The 14,104-nt window shown below is 41.9% G+C and overlaps 1 protein-coding gene across 9 annotated transcripts in view; it reads left to right on the top strand.

Annotated features, from left to right (window-relative positions):
- The window catches only part of LOC104140056 (multiple epidermal growth factor-like domains protein 6), a 214,318-nt gene that overhangs the window by 181,550 nt on the left and 18,664 nt on the right, over positions 1 to 14,104 (top strand). For all 9 annotated transcript variants that reach the window (XR_011142750.1, XR_011142751.1, XM_068953773.1 and 6 more), the window contains 6 exons: positions 2,387 to 2,515; positions 7,983 to 8,111; positions 9,872 to 10,000; positions 10,515 to 10,640; positions 11,747 to 11,875; positions 12,482 to 12,610. Coding sequence is in view for 7 of the 9 variants with exons in the window: in XM_068953773.1 (XP_068809874.1) it covers positions 2,387 to 2,515; positions 7,983 to 8,111; positions 9,872 to 10,000; positions 10,515 to 10,640; positions 11,747 to 11,875; positions 12,482 to 12,610 (771 nt within the window). In the remaining 2 variants the exon portion in view is untranslated. The remainder of the gene's footprint in view (positions 1 to 2,386; positions 2,516 to 7,982; positions 8,112 to 9,871; positions 10,001 to 10,514; positions 10,641 to 11,746; positions 11,876 to 12,481; positions 12,611 to 14,104) is intronic.

Here is a 14,104-nt window from a genome sequence, read left to right as displayed (position 1 = left end):
CAAAAGAGCTATCAAAGGAGCAGAGCAGTTTCCATTGCAAAGCAGCTACGGTTTGCAAATAGGCCATTTAACTAGGGGGGAAAAAAAAAGCTACCAAGGTGCCTTTACTGTACTGTGATTTTGTTTAATTTTGTTCCCCACTACTCTCTGGTATTGTGTGTTGTGTTGTATGACTGAAGGCAAGTGTCAAGTTGCGATATCAAAGCAGCAGAAGAATTATCCAGTTCATTGCATGATCTGATGGCATAGCTCAAAACACTGCACAATTATCCCTCAGAATTGAAAGGGGCAGGAGTCTCAGATTTTTTCCTACATTATTTTTATTCACTGATGTATTAATAACAGGAATTTATAGCCCGTGTTAAGTATAGCACTGAAGGTCCGAATTTGAACTGCTGACTAAATGGGTGCTGTTGCAGGACAGACTAACTGTGCTTCTGTCTTGGGGTTTCTGCAGTTAATCAATATTGTTAGATAGCCCAATAAGATATTTTAGTAAGATAAAGGGGGAAAATAAATACTGTAGATGTCTAAAAATAGCTGACAATGCTCTGTAGTCCCTGAATTAAACAAAGGGAAAACCTTGTCAGCCTTTGAAGTTACCTAGGGTTAAGTAGCAGAAGTCCTTTCTTGTATGCTGTGCCATACGCACTACTGACGCGTAATAAATAAGGATGTATGAAGATTGAAACCATGTGCAGGCGGTTCTTTCTTACAGCTTGATTCAACAGCTCTCTCACCAGTAAGAACCAAACAGAGGCTGACTAATGCTTTATAGTTTCATATCAGTATGAGGTACTTTTCCACTTTTCTGAGACAGTTTTCTCCAGTACATGCATGGAGAGTAGTGTAACCTGAATATTTTTCATATGCTAAAATAGAAGCTGCAGCCTGAACAGGATGAAGGAGAGATCAGCCTTTTGATTTTGAGTAAATGCAACAATGGTATGTAATCACAAGCTAAGCAGAAATGGTAAGAGTAAAGAAGCCAAAGCAGGTGTTGCTCTGTGTTAAACTACCATCTTCACTGTCTGAAGTCCAGGTCTGCCTATATCCAGAGATACAGATTTTTTTCTCCCCTGGTAGACAAAACAGATAGAAATCTTTCTGTTAGAGGACTGAGTTTACATTTGCAGAAATGACAGTAAAAATAGGCTGGAACAAAAAGCCTGGGCATGAAAAAGAGGGCAAGAAAGGGGACAAAAGTGTCTGAAATTTTGAGATGCCCATAGATAATGCTATTACTCTGACCTGGTAGATAGCTGTGAAATTTGTGTGTGGTGTCTTTAAATCTCATATGGTGATAAACATCCTATAAAACTTTATTGGGAAACTAGTCATTCTGAATTCATGGTAGAAGTTTGAGAAATGGGTTTTAAATATAAGCTTATGTTGGATAATGAGGACAAAGCACTAAGTTTTGTTGACTAGCTGCCCCTCTGAGGAGCACCATCGCTCCTGGGATTAAATGATTCCGAGGTTCTGCGGAAAGAATGACATACAGTTGTGACTCTAAAGATTTATTATTACTGAGTATAGTATAATTATACATACTTAAATAATCTACAAACACACATATATATGCATGCAGACAGAGAGGGTAAATTGAGATTATATAGACAGTTTAATTTTGGCACTTCCTAATATTTTTGAACTCTGCATTGCCACCTTAGCATCCTTGTCATACAGCACTTTGGATATGATGTGCCCCTCTGAAAACCACAGGCTTATTTTCTACCGTCAACAGTGGTAAAGATGTAAATTGAATGCTGCACTTCCTTACACATCCTAGGTATGGTGCTGAGTTCCTTAAGCTCTCTGAAGAAGTTTTGCCACACTTATTTTATCTTTGTTTTCTCTATTCCTTCTCTTTGCAAGGTTTTCATTTCAGCACTGAACTGCAACCATATATCTTACGTTCACTGCTAGAAAACCTTTAGAAAGGTGTCAGGAGAGTAAACGGGAGAGTATGTTTTGCATTTCAGAAGACAGGGAGATCGGCAGAGATGGTCTGGTGGTCTAGTATTGAATCATTTATTTTACTCTATCCCTTACAGAGGCACAATTACTGACTTGTGTGAATTCAGATTCCTCCCTCTCCTGTTTTATGGCTCTCAAATATATTTTCAGCTGTGTTTTTCTATGCAGAAATCTATTGCTTTTATAAAATGGGTCACGTTTTTCTGAGATACGCACAGCACAAGACTGTGCAGGTTTAACCCTTAAAGCACCCTTGGCTCAAAAGTATAATCACAGAGTGACGCTGTGACAAAGCATCAAGTCGAAGGTTAGCAGCATACAGTGTTTGCAGATCTCTGAGCGAGCTAAAGTTTATGCAAAGAAGAAACGGGACCTTCAATTAAAAAGGGTTATTTTGCATTTTCAGCTTGTCCAGATGGATTTTTTGGACTTGACTGCCACCAGGTGTGCAACTGCAAGAATGCGGCAAGCTGCGACCACGTCCTAGGAACGTGCCACTGCCTCCCCGGCTGGGTGGGAGAAAAGTGCGACCAGCGTATGTACATACAACAGTCATGATCCTTGTTTGCAAATCCATTCAACTCCCTAATATTTGTTTCTTTTAGGCATATAGGGTGACCTATTAGGATATGGTTTTGGATAAGTCACATTCCTTTCCAAAGATGTCATAAAAGGAAACAATTTTTGCTTGTGTAAATAATCAACTTGATTTTTTTTTTTTAACTTCTATTGGCACTTGTCAAACGTTATAAGTACTAGTTTTTAAATAGCAGAGCTATATCCTGCTGTATGATGAATTTCAGTTTTTCAGTTTTGTGAAACATTAAGAGATGAAATGGTATATCTATGTTTCTGGTGTACCTCATCTAATTACCAGTCATAAAGCCACAGATCACAAATGCAGAATGTGGAAAAATCAGATCTGGGGCTATTTTGTTATTTTAGCATGAGAAAATAGTTGTATAACGTAGTTATACAACTAAGAAAATATGACAAGTTATTTGTAAAATATTCCACTTCCTGGAATTTCCCACAATCTTTGAGTTAATAGGTTTTTTGTATGTCTCTATATATGCAGATATAAAATGGGCTCTTCTGAGAAATTTTTCACCAAATTTCCTGGGAAATGAAATTATTTCCCTTAGCTACATGGCATTATATATGAAGATCATTGAGCCCATCAGCAAAATTCAGCAAAGGTATTTTTCGTTTTTTTTTTTTTAATTTTTAATTTTATTTTTTTAAGATCTTCAGGTTTTAACCTCAGCTTCACCTTTAGCGTGATACCATGATCCATATTTCCCTTTTGAAAATCTGTCTGTCTTCTGAAGGTTGTGTTGTAGAGCTATGATCCAAAGCAGCAATGTACAAAGAGCCAACTTCTGTTGCTGGTGAACACTTTCATAAGATCTCTTTAACCCTCAGCTGTTCAGATTTCTTTGATAGAAACTTACAGCTTAATTTAGAAAATAGAAATAATACTCTTAGTGAAGCAATGCTGTTCTCCAGACATGCACTATGATATAACCAGCCCTGTTTGAGCAGATCGACTACACAACCTGCCTGCTGCACTTGCTCATCTCCTCTCCTTCTTCCTTCACCCCTTCACACAGCCGTTTTTTTTCCTGCAGAGGGCTTCTCCTGCCCTTCTTGATTTATAGGAGAGTCAATGCTGGTGAATCTTTCCTCCTGCCTCCTTGTGGCCCCCACGTAGGGCCCCTTGGCCAGCTTTTGTCCCGTCATCTGAAGCAGATAACTGTGATTCTGCCCTGTGGGTGTAGGCAGTTGAGCTGACTCTGAGAAATAAATAGAAAGCTGTTGGCGTGTAGACATGCTTCAGAGGAGACAAGGTGTTGCTGAACAGGTGTGATGTTTGCTTCTTGGTCACCACCTATTTTTTGCTGCCCTTCCGACGAACCTCGAAGTTAGCGATCTGTCACCTTGGCCCTTCCCCGGTCTTTACACTGTATTAGGGGTGGGAAGCTTTGTTCCCTACATATTTCATTAAATTCAATTAAGAAATGCGGCTCTTTGTCAAAGGCCTTCTGTGCCCCTCTCTACTCACATGAGAAAGAAACTATTTATTCTCTTGCACTGCGGCCATTAGAGCTTTATGCTGAGCTTGATTTATTCCTCACGCTAGTTAAGATGCCAAAGCCTTTGAGGCCTCCTTTGCCTTAAGTAAAGAGCAAGGTCAGTTAACAATGCAGAAGGGTAACCTGTGTTTCTCTTGGCTAAACAGTGAGTCTTCCTTTTGATTTTAAGCCTTGTCCTACAGCAGTAGTTAATAAAATATTTGGAAGTAGCCCCTTCTCAGATCGCCTGACCGGAAATGACACTGTCTTTATACTGAGGTGTTGCTGAGGGACTTGAGAATGGGGGAGAAGAGCAAGTTTGAAGGGAACCTAATTTACACAGAAATTGATTCGGTCTCAACTGTGCTGCTCTTAAAAGCTGTGGGCTTAGGGAAATCCCAGTGTGCAAAGGAAAAAGCTTTGAAAATTGACAACTCTCTGAAAAGAGCTTGTGAATAAGGAGGGATAAAATGAACCCCTCGCTCCTGTTCTGCCACTGAGTGGAGAGCTGGGACCAGCAGAGTGATTAGAGGTCTGCATCCCACCTGCATCCAATGCGGCTGGCGTTTACCTGCTGCTCTTGCAGCTTCTGTTTTGCAGAAGTTTAAATGAGATGCCGACTACCTGATGGAGTTAAATGATTGATTCAGCTGAAGCATCTTGCAGGGTGAAGTAGGTTTACTAATATTTGTAAATGAAGGTCAGTTCTTCCTGCCTGTTGCTTTGCAGGGCGAGTGGTTCCAGGCAGCTCCTGCTGGCTCGCCCCTGGGTGCGTGGGCACCTGGCACCCCTCGCGGAGCCGGCGCGCTAGGGGGATGCCTTTGGGTGCTGCACAATCTCCCTCACTGTGCGCGTTTCTCTGGTTAGGATGTGTATCTGCTCAGCCGTAAGTGCTCTCAGGTGTCAAAGACCACCCTCTAGAGAATAGGAGGAAACCCACTGAAGGAACGGATCCGGGTACCATTTGTCCCAGAGCTTCAGACCTCGGCAGCATCACTCTGAACATCCCCAGATGACTCCCAGGCAGGCCTAGGAGATGCTCACATCTTACTGCCAGTCTGTGTTCGATGTTTAATGTTTGTGTTCCCGTTTCCTGGAACTTGCTAGCTCTAACAGCTGGAAGGACAGCATTTGTTTTCACGTAATCAGATTGCAGGCAATGTGCTGGAGGATATTGAAAACTAATTCTGACCTCATGGGATTTGAATTGATCTTAAGCTGGCCATGCAGCGCATGCTATAAACTGCTATCTAATTATGGGAGATACAGACAGGGATGCCTTTTGTGAAAGCTGCCTAACACTTTGTATTACAAGACTGTTTTCAGTTGCTTATAAATGAATTTCAATAATTTGGGATGAATTCTTCCAAGCCTTAGCTTAAGGTTATGTTGGGGGTATTTTTTTTTTCCTTTGGGTGTCCAGCTAAGCTATTTTAGGTTTCCAAGAAAGAGGTTTAGGAAAGGTATATTGCATATATTAAAAATAAATAAATAGACTTTTATTGAGAGTTATAATGCCTCAGCAATATAGAAGCGAGGATTCTACCGTTGACGTTTTCCTATGCCAGAGACGTGACCTTTGCTCTCTGTATACAAACTCATCCAGATTCAGCTGTTTCCAAAAAAAAAAAAAAAAAAAAAAAAACCACCTCATTTTGTGTACAGACTGTAGAAACTAGAGTTCAGTGACTAAATTTGCCCCTAATTCTGTTAGGACTGAAAATGCTTCTTCCTGGAGTTGTTAGGGCTCAGCTGGATCTTCACAGAAGCATCTCCTTGTGGTAGAGAAACCACGTTGGTTTGTAGAGTAAATGACTACAGAAAGCTCAGTGCTCCCAATATCTGTGTCTGGGTCACTGATAACTGGAGTTTTGATATTTCATAATATCTGAGTATTTGATTTTACAAATTTCTTGTTCTTTTAAAGCAGCAGTTTAATTTGAGGGAGAATAATCTATGTGAGTTGCATGAAATCCAATCTTCTGCGCGCCCTGTTGTGTCTTAGTCCATGTCTTTCCCCTGTGCTCCCATACGCTTTTGACGGATGTTGACTTCCTGCCTGAATATTTTGGCCTCCAGTTTCACGTGTTCCTTATTCTGAGTGTAAAAAGGATTCTAAGGACCGCAAATGAATAATTCCTCGTTTTAGCAAGGAAAGGCACTGAGAGGAAAAGTTTGAAGCAGAAAAAAGTCTAATAATTTAAATGTTGCCATTTCTTCTTTCCGTTACACTCATCACAACTACAGGAGAAAAAGTCCCTGGGATATTTGTACATTCAGTTAAGGCACTTGATAAACTAGATTATATATATCCCTTGTTATCTTATTCTTCAGAAAAGTGGTTTGAGAGTTAGGATTGCCCCACAGAGAAGCTAAAAAAGTTTGTATGCACGACATGAGAACAGCTTAAATTTTCTTCTGCAGAAATTTCTGTTTTCTTTCCAGAATTTTCAGTGCAAAACTCTGTCTTCTCAGGGAGTATAAGAGCAGCTTTGCCCACATTCTCTGGAAACCTCACACCAACCACTAGTAACTAGTCAGGGGACCTGGTTATGAGCTGTTTTTTCCTTTGGCTTGGTTATGATACAGTCCTGATCTCTATTGTGGAAATATTTAGTTCTGCTCCCATAACTGAGCCAAAGCTCTGTAAGATGGGCTGAATCTTTAACTTGGCAAACAGGCCTCATTTGCAGAACAAACTTTAACTGTGACGTGACTAAGTTCCTGCACTTTCTTGTAGTTTTTGTATGGATGGGGTCCAAGCGATGACAAAAATGAACAGTGCTGAAAAGAAGTTCTAGGAGGAATGGTATCTATGAGAATTGCATTTGGGAAGGCAGAAGTCCTCAGATAGGAAGAAAAAGGCTGTGAATAGCTCAGATGCTGTCAACCAGATCACCCTTGAGGTCGGGATAATTTCACTCTTCTGCTCTGGCCCTAGAGATGCGTCCTCCATGCAGAACTGTATTCTGCAGATGACCCCCTCAAAGGCATAGAGTTTTTTGTGAAAAGTCATAATTTGGGTCTGATCGTGGAGATGTCCCAGTCAGGGAGTACAGGACACTTTCCTGGATCAGGGCGTTTTCTGGTTCTCCAGTGTGTACCAGCAGTGCTAGTTATCTAGCAGGGATGAGACGCTCTAACAGCTTCATACAAGAGAATTAGAACTTCCGTAACATAGATTTAAAAAAAAAAAAAAATTAATAAGACTATCCACGTTTTCCCTCATCATCTACTCCTGTATTCTGTGGATGATACGTAGGAAACCAGAATGACAGTATATTCTGCTTTCCGCCATTTAAAGAGATCCACCTCTCCAGTGCAATGGAAATTACAGGGATTTTATCATTGTCCTTTTTCATGGGGGGCAGCACCAGCGCAGTTGGAAATGGCACTGAAGCAAGTGCACGTTTGCGAGATGGCCGTGCTAAGTTTTCACCTGGGAGCCAGCTGCTTAACTCAGTGTGTTGAAAATATCACTCCTCTCTGACCAAAGAATAAGGCTCTGGGTGAGCTAATGCATCCAACTGTGAAAAATGAACAATGAAAACAATGAAGTTGTCAGTTCTCTTACCAGGATGCAAATAAATATCCAGGCTGTCAAGCTGGCTGTTCTGCTGGACCATTAGTTTAACACAAAGACATTCCGCAGTGCAGGAGGATGACAGCTGATCCATCACCCCCGTGATTCTAGTCTTTGATAAAAATCTGTTCAGAATGTGTTATGATACATATTTTTAAGCCACATTATTTAGTGTCAGGCATGGTTAATATGTGAACCTGTGCTCCTCTAAGATGTGAAAAGTGTGTTGTCAGAAGCCAATTTCAAACTGATTTCCCCAGAAGTGGGTTATGTCTCGAATTTGCTCTGTATGATGCCTCCTTTGATGTGTTCTAATTGCATTTTATGGACTTCTCTCGGTGCAGCCTGCCAGGGTGACAGTTACGGGAAAGGCTGCAGTCACGCTTGTAATTGTCACAATGGAGCGCTCTGTGATCATGTAACTGGGACATGTACTTGTGCAGCGGGATGGAGAGGAGCCACCTGCCAAGAAGGTACAGTCAGGATTTCACTTCTGCTGCAGAAGATTATAGAAAAGAAAAATAAAACTTTGGCTCAGAGGGTTTCCACTGGTATTTAAAATTATCAGCTCTGTGCACTGTTTTGTCGTTATTTTTGTATCCGCACAATAATGCAGTTCAGCACATTAAAAAACAATCTCCGAGTCGTGGGTGTTGTGAGTGCACCGTGTCAGGGCACACATTGCGGGGCCAGGTGTAAGAGCTCTGCATGCACGAGGCAGAAGAGGCTGAAACTGAATCATAAACTGAAACAAAAGCTGATTGTGAAGTCTGTCTGATTAAGGAGGAAAAAGTCCAGAAAACTTCCATTTATGACGCAGAAGTGAAACTGTTTCTTTTCTGTAGTCTACTTCACTATCCCATGTATTCTGCTGATACGCATCATTACCTTAGGCTGTTCCAGACATAGTAGGCTGAATCCAGAACATGTGAAAGGCATTGAGAGCTTCAGCACTGGCAGTTATACCAATATGTAAGACTCAAAACACAAACTCCAAGGAGACCTAAGGAAGGAGGACGCCAAAGAAAGGCTGTGCTGAGGCTTGTGTTACGTCTAATCCACTATATCCGAGCCACTAGCAAAAGCTTAACTGTCTCTGTCATAGAAACCTTTTTTTTTTTTTTTTTCTGTGCCTGCCCCCGCCGAGATTCCCTGCTTTATCACCTCCCTGGCATCCTAACAGTGCCGTGGAACAGGGATTGCCAAACTTGGTACGCTTGCTGCTGTGGATGCTCTAGGATTTGGAGTAAACACCTCCAAACAAGCAGCTGCTGCTAAGTGTAATAGGGAGAAGGACAGTTAGGTAAAGAGGGTGAAAGGTAGGTAGAGGAATATAGAAATTAAGGAGTCCCTCTCTAGAACCTAAGATAAAAGGGCTTTCCGTGGAGGAATAAAAAGCTGAGATGTACCAAACCTTTCTTCATGGTGATATCTCCAGTACTGCCTAAAACTTCCTGTTTTGCTGAAAGTCCTCAAATACCAAGCATGCAAAAATAAAAAAGCCATCGTCAAATATAAAGAAGTTGTCAAGCGTACCCTTTTTCTGTAATGACATATTTGGTGGTTTCTGTAGCCTTTGGAAGCAAGGAGGTGGTACAAATGTGTGAGGATGAGCGAGCAATCTCCCAGTATCCTCTAGTGACCATCCTTTTGCAGAGTGAGAACCTACTCCTGGTAACATCTCAGACAGTTACCGCTTCAGCACATAGGAGGTGTGTGTATTTTTGGTGCCAAAAATTAGCATGTCTCCACAGGAACTTGTTGTGATGGGTTTTAATAAACTTACTTACATTAAAAATAGGTAAACTGCAAAACGTCATCAGCCAGCTGTGGATAGCAAGATCAATTGTTCATTACAAAAGTAATTGTGATTTTAAGTGCACTGTACAAAGGAAAACTGAAAACAGGGAAATCAATAGCTACATTCCTTAGTGTTGAGAAAGCTAAGAGAAAGGACCCGAGAAACGTTTGTCGTAAGTTTGAAGAGAAAACTTTTGAGTTCATGTGCGGGGGACGTAGTTATTTGTCTTTGTCATCTGCCCTTTTGCATATTTTGCTCCCAGACCAGTTTTATATTAATGTAGTTCCTTGAAAGTCCTGGCCTCCATTTTTACTCTGTTGTAACTCCAACAGTACCTACACAATCGCTGGGGTTATAGCAGGTGTGAGTTGGGGAAGGCTGTATTTTACCTGCGCTCTCCTGCACTTCTTAATTTAAAACTCTTATCTGCAGCCTGTCCTCCTGGTTTGTTTGGTGTAAACTGTTTACAGCCCTGCATCTGCCACAGCCAAGCTACATGTGACCGTGTGACGGGCGAGTGTCTGTGTCCTGAGGGTTGGACTGGGATAGCGTGTGAGCTGGGTGAGTTTTATCATGTTCTTCATTACTTCAGGTCCTTCTTGCACTCTGCAATGAAATTCTGTTCTGGTGAGATCTGATTTGAGACAGTCCAGGAAAAAGAGACGAGATGGAGAGGTCCAGAGAGATCTAGGTGTAGAATCCCTTGTTTGGAGAGATTAAAAGAGTTGGGGTTGTTTAGTCAGAGAAGACAAGACTGAGCAGAGATACAATACTAATACTCAAATCTGTAGAGAGTTGTTGGACAAAGGAGAGGAATGAAGTATTCTCTCTGTCTCTCAAGGACAGGGAAGAAAGAAAAAGGTCTCAAAATGAGGAGAAAATAGAATAAGTGAAATTCCCCAGGAGAAAAAGGATGATGTTCTAGAAGAGTTTGCCTAGGGAGGTTTCAGAGTGTCTATTACTGAAGGTTTTTAAGAGCAGCCTAGATGGCTTGCCTTATTTCAGAGGCGTAAGTTTGATCTCGCTGGACCCCTTCCAGTCTTGCCTTCTGTCAGTCTCCACGGTCTCATTTCAGAGTGTGAGGATGGGAAATATGGAGAGAGCTGTGAGCAGAACTGTAGCTGTCACCACGGAGCCTGTGACCGGTTTTCAGGCAAATGTATCTGCCACTCAGGCTGGACTGGAGAGCACTGTGATGTTGGTACGAATATTTGCTCTTTCTAACGCTTTTCTTTAACAGTCTGTTCTGCAGTCAGCCTTTTCTGCCTCTAGAATATGGAGTCCGTTTCTCTGCATTCTTTATATCTTAATTTTTTTATTATTCGGTAGGTCAATAAAATCATGAAAACGTGAGAGCTCACCCTGTTTCTCAGGAGCTCTGGAGACAGGTCTGCTCAATCACAAATACATGCCCTTGTCCAAATCATTTATTTGCTTTCTACTTCTGTACCGTGCCTGCTAAGAAAACAAAGGTATTTCTCTACCTTACAGATACACAGAAGAATATATTAAAGAAAGTGAGTCATAAAGAGAGTTTGCCAGATCAGCGTGCCCCCAACCACGTGCTACTGCTTCTCTGTGTGTCACTGCAGGAAGCTCAGGAAAACAGACCGCAATGGTCCAAATTGCATTCTAACTTCCATGCCTGACCTATGGTCCTAATTGCTCAGGTTTAAAATAGATGTCTGCCATGTTTAGATCCGTATGAGTCCCTTAAATAAAAGCCTCGGAAGCAGCAGGTATCAGATGAATTGAAATCTGCTTTCCGTTCTGCCCCGACTCTGCAAGCCACAAGCAATTTTCTGATGCATCCTAAAGTGCTGAGAGCTCACAAAGCTTTAATCATCAGTGTGAAGTGTAAGGACCTCTGCAGTGGATCTCCCTTTTCGTCAGTCCACGCTTTTCTCTTTGATTGCTTTGTAAGGACCTATGAGGTGGAAAGTAATACCTAGGCGTGGTGTATTCTCACTATTGAAACGGTTATTCGCGTGAGATACACTCTTATGTATACACTCTTCCTGTTTGCGTGAGAGTGTAAAAGTAAATGACATTACCACCTCTGTAGAGACTATCTGGATTTGTACTCTAGACTACGGCTAAGTCTTTGCAAATTTTCATATGGAGACTCACTAATAACCAATGCTAAATGCTTTTAATATTTTTAGTATATTCTCTTTCAATTATATTTTCTGGGCGTACAGTCTTCTAAGTGTACATCATTAGATCCAAGAAGAAAAATACCGATTTGTTTGTCAATGACTGATGCCTTACATGCAGTAGAAAGAACCGGTGTTCCCTCTGTCTCAGTCTGTCCGTCTGGATTCTTTGGGAAGTGGTGCAAGGAGCAGTGTGACTGTGTGCACAGCTTGTCCTGCAACCATCAGACTGGAGCGTGTCACTGTGAAAAGGGATGGCGAGGAAGGCAGTGTGACAAACGTGAGTATCTGCTAAGAGTTTAAGAAGAAAAGTTCCTGTTGTTGTGTTTATTTTTTAGATTCTGATCCAGTGACAGGATCCTTTCATTCCTACGTTACTCTTCTGAAATTTTCACCACCTCATAGAACTGTTGTATCAATTCTGTAGGATTCAGATAATTTTTCTCCCCTTTGCAAGTCAGCCTGGAGTTATTTAGAACATATTTCATTCTCCTCTCTGAACTGCTACAATTTTTGAAAGTATGGATGTTCTTTATGGCATAGGGGGCCCAGTCTTGACTATCACTAGCTGAAGTCCATGCTGAATCTAGCTTTTGGTTTCTAAAGACTTGGCTTTTCTCTCCAGTTAAAGCAGCTTTAAAAGTACCACCCCTCACCCTACTCTCCAAACCCTTTTTCTACATGCTCTTATCTCCGTTTCTCAAGGGTAATGTGTTAACTGGAACTTTGTTCAGATTTGTGCCAACTTGCATGGCCTCACTGTTGGGCAGGTTCTGAAGTGCTCACATGGATAGTTGCAGCAGATCAGCTGCAGAGTGGTAGCTTTCAAACCATCATCCTTGTACTCTGCCACCTATTCTGACCAGAATTTGTTCCATTGTTCCAGCTTGCTTGCCTGGCTACTATGGCCTGAGTTGTGCCCAGCGGTGCACTTGTCCTGCGGGTACCCCCTGTCATCACGTGACTGGAGAGTGTGGCTGTCCGCGAGGATTTACTGGCTACAGCTGTGAAAAAAGTAAGTTCTTTTTAAGAAAGTAAATAATTTCCTTGGTAAAAACTACAGGAGGTCAATTCATTTCTTAAATAAATAAAACGATGAGTTAATCTACGCCTGAAAAGCAAGGGCAGAGGAACTTTACGGTAACAAAGATGGACTAGAGCCAGTGTGTGGAATACAGCTGCACCCCTCTGCTGCCTGTCGATGACCCTCTGACCTAGCCAGTTCTGTCCTCTCTTCCTAGTACTGTTTGGGTTCGCAAGGTTTTTCTTATCTAGATCTGCAGCTCTCAGGCTGGCAGAGAGCAACTGGGGACTGAACTCGATAAAAATAGAAAGAGGAGGTGCCAACTTAGCTGAGCTCCCTGTCCGTGGCGGTCATTCTGCCGTGGGTAAAGCAGGAACTCTGCTTTCTTTTGGCCTTTTCCCCGTGAGAGAACTTCTATTCTTGCCTATCAGAGTTCATGGAAATGTCATTATCTAGTTTTATTCGATGCTGGATTTGGCCGTCTGGAGCTGTCGTTGAAAGCAGGCTTATTCTGTGACCCCGGCTGCAGAATTCTGACTTTGTGTCCCATATCTTTTACTAAAAGACTACAAATCGTGATCCACGACTAAGGCAACTTAATTAATAGAAGGAATGTAAGTAACCACTGTAATTGGCCCTGGGCACGTGCTGAGTTGGGGCAGAAAGAGGGTAATGGTGCTGCTGCCCCTTGTGGCTTTGCTGAAGGCCAGGCTTGGCTGCTGCTTATGCCACTCTTGGGGGAAAAGCCAGGATTTGGGATTGATGAATATTGCTCCTCCATCCAGCAATAGCTGCTGCTTGTCTGACTCATAAGATCTTCTAAAAACCTTAGTGCTCCTCGCAGCAGAGAGAGGAAGCCCAGTGCTGCAGGCTGCCCTCCTGTTGCCTCCTGATTGCACAACCTCTCCCATCCCATAACTTTATCTGGGCAGCCCACCTTAAGCACAGCCTAAGTCCACCTTCTTAGGCAAGGAACAGCAAAACTCAGCCTTGCTTGTGTTACTAGCAGTCAGTTACATCTGTTCTGTTACACCAGTTTGCATTACCTGTGAAGAGGATCTGAACTATGGAAACGCTGTAGTAAGCAGCAATATAACAAATAGAGATGGAAAAACCAAAAAATGTAGACAATGTAGCTGTAGCAGACAAAATACAACCTATAAAAATGTTTGTGCTAAAGCAGTTTTGCAAGTTTAAACTCCCTGCAAAAGGTAGAATGTCTTTATCCGTACACCTGGTCCCTTGTGAATTATACTGTTATTTTAGTCAATTTTACCTGACATTTCCCTATGATTTTCTCTAGTGACAAGAAAATTGTATCTGGCCCTTGACAGTTGGGCACAAATTGACTGAACGAAACAAAATCAGGCAGTGAAGTAACCCCCAAGTAAATGTAATAAATCCAAAGTCCCAGAGGACAGCATAGTTCTGTAGGCAGGGATTTTATTTAATAAATTTGAGCTTGCTCTTTGTTTGAGTGCTATA

Source organism: Struthio camelus, chromosome 9, assembly GCF_040807025.1.
Source record: "Struthio camelus isolate bStrCam1 chromosome 9, bStrCam1.hap1, whole genome shotgun sequence".
Lineage (NCBI taxonomy): Eukaryota > Metazoa > Chordata > Aves > Struthioniformes > Struthionidae > Struthio > Struthio camelus.
This window is presented reverse-complemented; position numbering and strand designations above follow the sequence as displayed.